Raw genomic sequence first — 11182 nt, 5'->3', positions numbered from 1 at the left:
CCTCTGGAGTGCTGGAGCGGTGCTCGACAGCACGTGGCAGCATTAACACAGTTCAATCCAAAAACACACAATTACTTGGGCCTAAACCCGGATGGCAGCAGGGTTAGGCAGCACAGTCTTTTTAATAAAGGAAAGTCTTTAATGCCGTGATAAGGCACAGAAGTAGCAATCCTGTTCGTGACGCCACTTGCAATATCCCCCACCGGGGCCTAGCCTTTTCTCGGGGCCTGGAGTCAGCCGGGGCCCGCAGTACCGGAGTGGCTGGCGGTTGCGGCCTAAGCACGCTTGTGTCACGGTGCTTGGTACGGGGGAACCGGAGGGCTGTCCTACAGCCTGGCAGGTCTCCAGCAGGGTGGTGTTGGCAAGAAATGATGAGGGAGAGGCTGTTATAGCGGATCTCCCTCGGGCAACCCCTTAATGTCCCGAGTGTGAGTCTCTGTGTGATGGACAGGGTGCCAGTATTGAAGGCAGCCGTATTAGCAGGGACCAGACGGAGACAGAAGTTGAAGAAAACAACTTACAGTTCTTTATTTGAACCGGCAGGAACCGCAGCAACGTGCCTTTAACAGGTAGATGGAGTGCTGAGATGCTTTTAGAGGGAGCCTCAGGAGATAGTTCACCAGCCTGGATGTATAGGGCAGGCTGGGAGGCAGCTGTGTCCTGATAGGAAGCTTCAGCTTGTCCTGTAGGGCTTCAGGTATCACCTTTAAAGGTAAGATGATACCCCTTTTCCTCACTACACTAACTCTAGTCTTCTTGCTCCACTCTTCAGAGGCAGGGGCTAGGCTCTTCCTGCTCTGGTATGGGCTAGACCGAGATTACTCACTCACTGATCTCTAGGATTCTCCTACACTAGAATCTCTCTGAAAGAACTTCTCTAGGATTCCTCCACAACATTCCTGGCCAGGGGTTTTATTACCTCCCTTTGGTCAGGTGGTGGCTGCTCCTCCAATCACATCTCAGCTTACAAAGGACAGGATGTAACACAGATCATTGGACAATAGCATCTTGCATCATACAAAATACTTAACTTCTGCCTTGCCAGGCAGGATTCACCACTGCAATATCCCCTATGTCCTATAAGGACCATGTAGTGTAATGTGATTACATGCAGGTGGGACGTATTCGCAAACACTCCTTCGCCATTGCATCGGCGAGGGTGTTGCAGGTACATTATGGTTATAATTCTGCAGGCTGGAATACCGAATCTTTGATTCTTTGAATATGTTATCCATGACATAGGGTCTCCATGTACCGGCTGAAATCTCTTGTACAGCAAAACGGTGAGTAGGTGAACAGATACCAAGAGTGTGGATCAGTACAGGAGAAGTTATGGAATATTGTGTCAGTTGTAGGTGAGAACAGCAAGGCTGCTCGCTCTTGCTTCAGAGGAGGGAGTAGATACCAGGCACATGGCTATGAGTTCATCATAGGTGAGCTGGGGCATAAGCAGTGGGTGAATTTCTCCTCCACTGCAGTCAGAAAGGAGGGGGCAGAGGGGAAGGAGAATGGAGGAGCAGTGCATGTCCTGAGAGCACTGCTTCTGGCTGCTTGCATTACTTAGGATTCTGACAAGCCACATGGAGCCTTCTTTAGTTATTTTCTGCATGAGGATGGAGAGCAAAACTCACTGTCAACCATAATTCACCAGAGCCTCCAGGTAAACGCATGTCAGCCCTAAAGACCAGGACAAGTTTAGTGTGTGGGTGGCATCTCTCTATAACGCCACCCAGCTCGCCCTGCGCCAATAAACACAGAGAAAAAGCCATGTTTCAAATTATTACATCTCTCATCCCCGCCCTTCATTAACCATTTTGGTGCCTGACTTGATGCAGATGTGAATGTAGACTAATGTTTATTTTCGGAAGCTGGAATTAAGGGGTTAAATGCAACTGGTAAGTTTAGCGAGAAAAGTATTTAATTTCACATGGGAGTAGATTTCATTTTCTCGCAGGCAGCGTCCCGGAGCTCTTCCCTCCCCTCCACAAGTTTGTACAAGAGAATCTGACACCGGACTGTGAGGCTCAGCCTGCAGGCACCGGGGCTCGTAACAACAAATCCAGTGCCAGCTTCCAAGCCAAACACAGGAAAGATATGACTGAGAGCCGAAACCCGCTTCAAAACCATTCTGGCATCTGTAACTACCAATCACTATCCAGCTGGAATTCCTGGAGCATCAGTCATTGGCTAGTGGCAGCAGTGGGCAGGACGCTGCCTGATTGCTCTTATACAGTACCCCCTGGCAGTGCCAGCTCCAGTGGTGCATAAGTTTGCACAGGACCCAGGTTACATTATGGTGTTTGATGTCAGCGAGTGGGACGGACCGCTACACCTTAGCGATGTGGATGAAAGACCTAAGGTTCCTCTGACGGTGACGCATGAGACTGTATGCATAGACAAGCTGGGGAAAGTCCTAAAACCTAGTCAGGTAGGTACCTCATGTGCCCCCCTACACGTATGGCACAGTTGCCTCTAACTTCACCGAATTACAACATGTTAATACACAAGAAATGTTGCTCTTAATTGTAGACTATGATTATGTTGCTATTACATCCATTGCTGGTCATTACTTTACTGGTTAAAAGGTATACTGCAGATATAACCAAGAGTCGTGTAAACTCCAATTGTGTGGGGCCTTAGAGTAAGTGTGGTCCCAACACAGTAGTGGATTGCATCCATTGGGATACTTGGGAGAAGGGACCCAGGAAGAAGCAGGATGCCACCCAACGAGCTTGAAAGTGTATTTGTGCCCTCAAATCACCAATACAATTTGATACTGTGACAGAGCTGCAAGCAATAGGTTCCATTTGGAGAGGAAATGTGCATGTGTGCGAAGGGTGCAGTATGTGCCGCAGGTGCCCTTTAAGATACCCACACATTATGCTTATCATATTTCTATAGGGTCATTCCCGGCCCCATTCACCACCCTGGGAGGAAACAAGGATCGGGATATAAAGTGTACCTACAGTTATACAAAACGATGTCATAGAGAGCTATCAAAACATCAATATGTGGTTCTAGTTCTGCGAGCTTGAATACTTTACTGCACCTGGATGCAGATCATCAGGCATTTATGGCTTACCCTTCAGTTGTTTTATTTCGAATAGGACCAAATAAGTATTCAACAGCAATTCTCCCTCATTCAGCAATACACTCTCTGAAAATGAAAAAGATCAGAATGAAAAAACCTCGGACAATATTCTAAAGCGTGAAAAAAAATAATAACCAATCTGCTACACACTACCTAAAAATGCATATTGTGAATGAATTATGGGGATAATAAGTACAATATCATAATGTAGCTTCTGGCCTATACAATCTCTGGTTTTATAGGGTCCATTTACATAATAAATAGTTACTTGTTGATCCCTCACTTTTCGATTATTTTTGCACCTTGTCTAAGCTGCTCTAGAATAGGACATAAAAGGTGAGGCCACTCAGGCAATGTCTGGTGAGGGTCACTGCTCTGGTGGTATTTGTCAGCAACAAAACTTCTGTAAGTAACTGTTTTCTTATTTCCCTGCAGGCTTGTAGGACCTCTTTCTGTAAAATGTTATTTTTCTTGACAACCCCTTTGAGCTGACAATCTGAATATTCCCTGGACCAATGACTTTATGCCAATTTACTGTACATCACCATTGTAGCTATTCAATGGCCCCAAATGTGCACAGTGGCTGATAAAGGCTACTTATAGGCACTGTCTGTATACAGATTGGGGCTCCCCACCTGGTCCAAGTACATACATACAGCCCCTTACCCTGATACTGTGCTATATCTCTGTATTCCCCTGTACTGTCTCCCTTACAATCTCTATTCTAACCAGTATAACTGCTCCATGAGTATAGTGAACTAAGGAAATGTATAACTTGACTTTAAATGCAGAGTAAAGAGATATTACAATACTTTTTTATTAATAACCAGGCAATCCCTGGCAAAAAAGGGGTTGCTCTGGTGAATTCCACTTCTCAAGCCATTCACCTGGTACCATCAAGGTCATAGCTCCCTGACAATACTACTTCCTCCACATAGTCCTTTGTCTTTTCAGATACTTGTCACGTGGCCTCTTTGTAAATAATTGAGGCTAAACTACAATACTGAGTGCAGATGCTCTACAATGTACAATGCTGTACCTAGAAAGATGAAGAGAGGATGTATCCTTCATCTAAATGCTATGGTTGTAGTCACACACACAATAATTTCATATTGATCACATGGTCCAAGGATTGGTGATCAATTATAAGGTTTTAAACAAGTTGGTCTTTTGCTAAGACTTTAAAGTTAATCTGTCACAAGGAATGGCATTTTAAGCTGGTGACAGGTTCCAATAGCCTATGCTATGCTGATTTTAAAAATGCCTTGGTCAATATTCTGAATAATTTCAGTAGTTTATATAAGTTTATTTTACATAACCTGGCTCCCTGCCAGCAGTATTTGGTGAGTCCCTGGGAGGGAGCAGCTTCACCCTCTGTGTGCCTGTGTCAGTCTCCTCTTGTCAGGTCCGCTGGAAGGGACACCACGTCTGCTGGTCCTTCTATCCTCCATGCTGACAATGCTAGCGGTCCTCCCCGAGTTTCTGCACGTCTCCGCGCTGGCTCCGCAGCGAGTTAATCCTGCTGCATGCACGGGGCAGCGGGCATCTAAGACGCATGCGCTTTAGGGAAATCTTAGCTGTCTGTCTTCTGAATCAGCCTGGGTTCCTGCTCCTATGGGATTCTGGGGGCGGATCTCAGGCTGCATAAATTGGATCTGGACCTTCCACCTGTGCCAGTGTTTGTCCTTCTGGAACTTACAGCCTAGCTGGATTCCTGGTCTCCTGTAGCATTGTTTGCTTCACCCTGGTATTGTGTTCACCATCTAGGTTACTCTTCCTTGTCTTGTGGTTTGACCTTGACGTAGCCTCTGGTGTGACCCGGCGGTTTTGCTTACCTTTCTATGTTCAGTATCTTTACGTCTTTAGTTCTCTTTCCTCGTGTCTGCTTTGGTTTCTTATGCTGTCTTGAACCCCGCTTGTTTCATCCTTGTTCGTCCTGTTTTTTCCCCCTGTCTGAATACTGTCCTAACGCCCACACTGCAGCTTTTCTGTCCGTATCACCTCACTGTGGCTGACAGACCTATTTGGGTTCCACTCCCCTCCCAGGGCCTTGCAGGGTAGTTAGGAGGTTCCTGCGGCAGAGGCTCCCTACCTTCAAGGGGGTTTCTGCCTTGGTAGGGTCCAGTTGGTAGATCAGCGCAGGGTTAGTTCGCCCTCTTACTCTGTTCTGTCAGCCTGCACTCAGACTGTGTGGTAGTTTGGCGTACAGTATTCCAGACGTAAGTTTTCCTAACACCTCTCCTCCACATTTGTTCAACCCTCACTACTATCCACTTCCTCTCATGTGGATTGAGCAGACGGGAGTGGGATAGTGTGATGTAGAGGAAGAATACATCAGGAGACACAGGCACATGCAGGCTGCAGTGGCCCCTTTCCTACACTTCCACCCCCTAGACTCACCACATGCTGCTAGCAGGGAGAAAGGTAATGTGAATTAAACTTATATAAAGTATTGAAATGATTCAGAATGCTAACAAGGGCATTTTAAATCATAGCATAGGCCAGTGGTGGCGAACCTATGGCACTGGTGCCAGAGGCGGCACTCGGAGACCTCTCTGTGGGCACCCAGGCCATCACCCCAGCATGAAGTTCACCAGACAGGACTCAAAGAATCTTCCTACAGAATATTCCTACAATGATAGGCGAATTGACCCTCCTCCTTTCAACTGTGTTGGTGTCTTTAAGAGGCTGAACGATTGAAAGTTGTCAAAGAACAAGGAGAAATAAATTGTTGCTCAAATTGCTGTGCTGGCACTTTGAAATAAATAAGCGGCTTTTGGTTGAAGTTTGGGCACTCGGGCTCTAAAAGGTTCGCCATCACTGGCATAGGCTGTCACCAGACAAAAATTATATTCCTGGTGACAGGTTTGCTTCAAGCTAAATTTTTAGGATTTTTCATATTTTTTATCTTTTAGATTAAAAAGAAACCAAAACTTGAATGGGAGGGCATGGATCCCAAGAAACTATACACTATCATATTAACAGATCCTGATGTTCCAAGCAAGAATGATCGCTCTCTTGCGTAAGATTTTCAAAATATATGTTTACATTAGTTTTAAGTAAAATTACTTTAATACAGAAATTGTCGATGACAGATGGGTCGATGACTTTTAGAAATGCTATATGTTTCTCTAAACTCCTTAAAACCCTTTATTTACCTTATACAAAGAAACACTCTGGGATATATATAATTTTAATTTAAAAAAAAACACCCACATTTGCCTCCACTGGAGATTTTAGTCAGATTTGACAGAGCATTATTATATCAGTTAAAACTATAGACTGGGGCGTAACTTGAGGTGGTGCAGAGGGTGCAGTTGCAACCGGGCCCAAGAGGCTTTGGGGGCCCATAAGGTCTCACTTTCCCATATGAGAAGATTAGTACTATAAACCATACATTATAGTCGGGGCCTGGCACAGACTTTGCACTGGGGACCATCAGCTTCTAGTTACGCCACTGACTATAGAAGCCATTGGAAGCCCATTATGCCAAAGGCTAGGCCCATCCAGCGGTACCTTTATACATAGTGGTGTGAACGTAGCCTGAACACTTTTGGTTTTGAGCATGCAAGTAGATGTAGCAGAAAAAAAACTAGATTCTTCCTAATATTAACAAATCCCCAAAGCCAGTGTCCTGTACAACAGATACTTCAAAATCGACAGTATAGGTGCACCTTGTTATACTGTATAAAGTGTATGAGGCATATTTATCAGGCCCTGAAATAATCGTAAATGCTAGCGTATTGCTTGCGATTATTTGCGCCAATCCGCCACCTTCAAGCCAGTGGGGATTGGCGGGCGCGGCGGGATTGAAGGGGGGGGGGCTGCTGCCGGCGACTTTTCATATGTGAAAAGTCGCTGGCTGCGTTTTTTCTACACCAAGCCCTGCCTCCGCCTCTCGATGCGAAAATGCAGCGGCGGGGCTAACATTGGCTGGCGCACGAGCGGCAGTATAAGATAAATATGCCCCTATGTGTGTAAGTGTGTGTCCTCTAAAGGAATCTGCACCGTCACATTTACAATCACCAAATATTGCACAGTTGTTGTCTGTGACTCAGGGAACGTCATAACTCATGTCGCTGTGTACACGTTCATGTGAATATACCCTAAACTGTTCTTTATTTGTATGCTGTAATTGTACAGAGTAAAACATAAATGTTGTATTAAGATATCCAGGTAACGTTTCAGTTAGATGATTGATCAGTAAATACTGATCCCCTGTCTTGCCCATCTTTCAAAAGAATTTCATCTACATGGTAAATGCAATAAATCTGTCAGGTTGACACAAAGGACAGATTCCTATAGCTATGTAGGTACTGATTCCCATGTAAGCAAATATAAAAATCTACCTGACCCCTTGCCAGGAAAAGACCATGTGGATGCCATGGTGTCATCTGGCAAAAAAAATCCACAGCGCTGCCCCTCCTCCCTTGGGTTACTTTGTTGGTCCCCGCTTGCCTGTTCTTCTCTTTCCTACTGCCATGAACAGTGGGTATCTAGCTCACTGCATAGCCTGTGCCCACTGTACGCTGCATGTCAGCCATGTAGACTGCACAGCCAACAATGGTTTGAGGATTATCAGAATAATTACACAGGGCAATTCTACCAATACATGTTCTTAATGAGCTGGATAATTGGGCAATGTAATAGCATCTTCTTTCAAACTTTTTGTAAATCCCTTTACCTGCAGAGAATGGCATCACTACATGGTGGTAAATGCTAGGGGAAATGATCTGGACTCTGGCGATACTCTTACAGAATATGTTGGCTCCGGAGCAGGAAAAGATACAGGTAAGTGATAGAACTTGTGCTAAGCAGTACAACCCGATTTGTTCAGAAAGAACCTGTTTCAGTTAAACATTACATTCAAAAAACGGTTTAGTGATATGTTCGCCCATCTGAGAGCTGTATATAATAAGGCAAGAGAAGCTGATATATAGGTTAATATAATTTTTAGAAGAATTTAAAATCAGGAGTAAAAATCAGAGTAAATTCTTACAGGACTCCTACATACCTCGTCAACATATAGTGATTAACAGCGTACCATATATATATATATATATATATATATATATACACATATATACACACACACATTTTTGTGGGCAGAGTAATTGTTTTTTTTATACAGCTGATGCTCTTGAACACTGAGGACTTCCTCTAAAGATTATAGCTAAATAGTATGTTATTTACCTATAACCAATATAGATTTGTGCTACAGAACAACAGTAGCAAAAAGCAGGTCAGGTCCATGCACATTTAGATATGCAGTTAGGCTTGGAAAGTATGTAGTGCTTATATAGATGAGCTGTTTTATTCATACAGGAAAAGAGAACCCCTGTACTCCTGATCAGTGAGGATCCCACTTATCAGCATGTTCCCTTTCCTGTGGAGTACTATTCTACTGTTGATTCCCATACTCCATATTCTCAGACCTGGCAAAGGTCCTAGATGGAAATTATTTTTATATTTATTAGAACAGGCAGTCCCCAAATTAAGTACACCCGACACTTAGTTACAACCGGACCTCTCTGCCCAATGTGACCTCTGGTAAAGCTCTCTTGATGATAGTAAATTACTGATCTTTGGCCCCAGCTGCAATGGTCAACATAAGAGTAATGAAATGCACAAAATATACCTGTTCAGACTAACATAGAAATTCAACTTTAGAACAGAACTTACAGGGACTTCCTGTAATTTAAGTCTCCAGGATCAGCGTTTTCTGTAGTAAGTTTCTCTGAACATATTGAAATGAGCAGCTCCTGTGAATTCTAAAATAAACCCCCACTCTGGAATGTAACCCTGTGAATTGAGTCATCCGGGTGTTCCTGAGCTGTCCTACGTCAGGCTGCAACACCCCCTTCCTCCTCTGTCCTGTGGTAAACATGCCCCTGCTAAGCTGCAGCACACAAAGGGGTGTGAATGATACGTGTGGGAGAAGATTTTACCAGAGGACAGAGGAGGAAGGGAGTGTTACAGCCTGACTCAGGACAGCTCAGGAACACCCCGATGACTCAATTCACAGGGTTACACTGCAGAGTGGGGGGTTAATTTTAGAATTCACGGGAGCCACTGACTCATTTCAATATAATCACTACAGAAAATGTGGTAGGACCTTTGTTTTGGAGGGCTAGACACCTGACATAAAGATGACCCCTAGTACAAAAGGAGCTATCTCGACACTATGACCCCTATTAGTGAACTTTAGGTCCAGGCAGCAATTATCAACAGTTAACAAAGGTGTCTCTAATGCAATGTTATTGATAAGTGCATAAAAGAAAAAAAGGAGTTCCGCTCACCACTTTATGTAGTCGTGTAGTCGTCTTGTTGTCTTTCCCGATGCACGGACGTGTTGTGCGGGGACCAGAAGTAATATGTAGACAAAAGGAAGGATCGTCCGGCGTCCAGGCAAAAGGAGATTTTGATTTTTCAATGTTAAAATTCCACTTTATTAGAAAAACTTTTTTTTAAAAAATAATGAAGACGTCTCATAACAAAAAGAAATCTGACGCGTTTCGGACTATGTGCCGTCCTTGGTCGTAGCCTATTAGAAAAAGTTTTTCTAATAAAGTGGAATTTTAACATTGAAAAATCAAAATCTCCTTTTGCCTGGACACCGGACGATCCTTCCTTTTGTCTAAATGTTATTGATAATCCTTGTTCCATGACCATCCAAAATTGTAAAAATTCTATTGTCATAATTGTCAGTTATTGTTAGTGGTTACACTTACAAAATAAACCAGTTTTTTTTTACTTACATACAAATTCATCTTAAGAATAAACCTACAGTACCTACCGGTATCTTGTACATAACCCTGAGACTAGCTGTACGTATGTGTTAAAATGTTAATAATTACTTGACATATATGTGTGTCTGTTACTGAAGCTGATGATGTTATTTCTGATGAGCACACTACAACTCTTGTGTATTGCAGGTCTGCATAGATACACATGGCTTGTATATGAACAGACAGCCCCTCTCAAGTGTGATGAACTCCGTGTGAATGACAGAACTGCAGCCGGGCGAGAGAGATTTAAAGCGTCTGCTTTCCGTAAGAAGTACGGGCTCGGCTCCCCAGTTGCTGCTATTTGCTTCCAGGCTGAATGGGATGACTCTGTCCCTGCACTCTACAAACAGTTGGGGGTCGCATAAATCCAGCAGAAGCCATTTCAATAATGTATCTCCATAAAAAAAAGGTCAAGATTTTCTTGTGTAACTTTTAGAAATGTAGTTTTTTTTATATTAAAACTTTACAATCTTTCATTTATTAATGTCAATGCAACATACATATTGCATGGTAATTGTGTCTGTTGTGATAATGTTGGACCCAGGCCCGGCGCCAGCACCCGGCCAACCCGGGCAAGTGCCGGGGCCCCGGGGTACTGGAGGGGCCCACTCGGGCCCCCGGATCAATTGTACCAGAGCCGGCGCGTACGGGGGGCCCAGGCCGAAGACAGCTGCAGGTGCTGCGCCGGGGGAACCAGGACAGGTAAAATACTTCTTTCCCGGAGGGGGGGTTTCAGTGTGTCCGCAGAGGGAGGGGATGGGGTCAGTGTGTATACAGGGGGAGAGGGGGGGTCAGTGTGTTCGCGGGGGGGGGGGGAGGAGGGGGTTAGTGTGTATAGAGGGGGAGGGGGGGTCAGTGTGTCCGCGGGGGGAGGGATGGGGTCAGTGTGTATACAGGGGGAGAGGGGGGGTCAGTGTGTCCGCAGGTGGAAGGGGGGGATGTCAGTGTGTCCGCAGGTGGAAGGGGGGGATGTCAGTGTGTCCGCAAGGGAGGGGGGGTGGTCAGTGTGTCCGCAGGGGAGGGGGGGTGGTCAGTGTGTCCGCAGGGGAGGGGGGGTGGTCAGTGTGTCCGCAGGGTAGGGGGGGTGGTCAGTGTGTGGGGAGGGGGGGGAAGTGTGGCCACTGGAGGGCGGCCCACGGAGGGGCCCACTAAGGCTCTGTCGCCCAGGGGCCCACTAAAACCTGGAGCCGGCCCTGGTTGGACCATTTACCTGTTGCTGCTTTCTTTGAAATGGATTTAACACGCGTTTCTTTTCCCTAAGCACCTGTAACTCCATAGACACTCATGGGGACAACAAGCTTTA

At 45.1% G+C, this 11182-nt stretch overlaps 1 protein-coding gene across 1 annotated transcript; it reads left to right on the top strand.

The window, feature by feature from the left end:
- Window positions 1-2165: 2165 nt before the first annotated feature.
- LOC140122038 (phosphatidylethanolamine-binding protein 1-like) lies at window positions 2166-10359 on the top strand. Its single transcript, XM_072142404.1, has 4 exons — window positions 2166-2428; window positions 6007-6113; window positions 7782-7882; window positions 10027-10359. Exons 1-4 carry the CDS (start codon window positions 2294-2296, stop codon window positions 10242-10244), a joined length of 561 nt encoding a protein of 186 aa, XP_071998505.1. The 5' UTR covers window positions 2166-2293; the 3' UTR covers window positions 10245-10359.
- Window positions 10360-11182: the final 823 nt, after the last annotated feature.

Source organism: Engystomops pustulosus, chromosome 1 (assembly GCF_040894005.1).
Source record: "Engystomops pustulosus chromosome 1, aEngPut4.maternal, whole genome shotgun sequence".
In the NCBI taxonomy this organism is placed as follows: Eukaryota; Metazoa; Chordata; class Amphibia; order Anura; family Leptodactylidae; genus Engystomops; species Engystomops pustulosus.
Note: the sequence above shows the minus strand (reverse complement) of the source record. Positions and strands in the feature narration are given on the sequence as shown.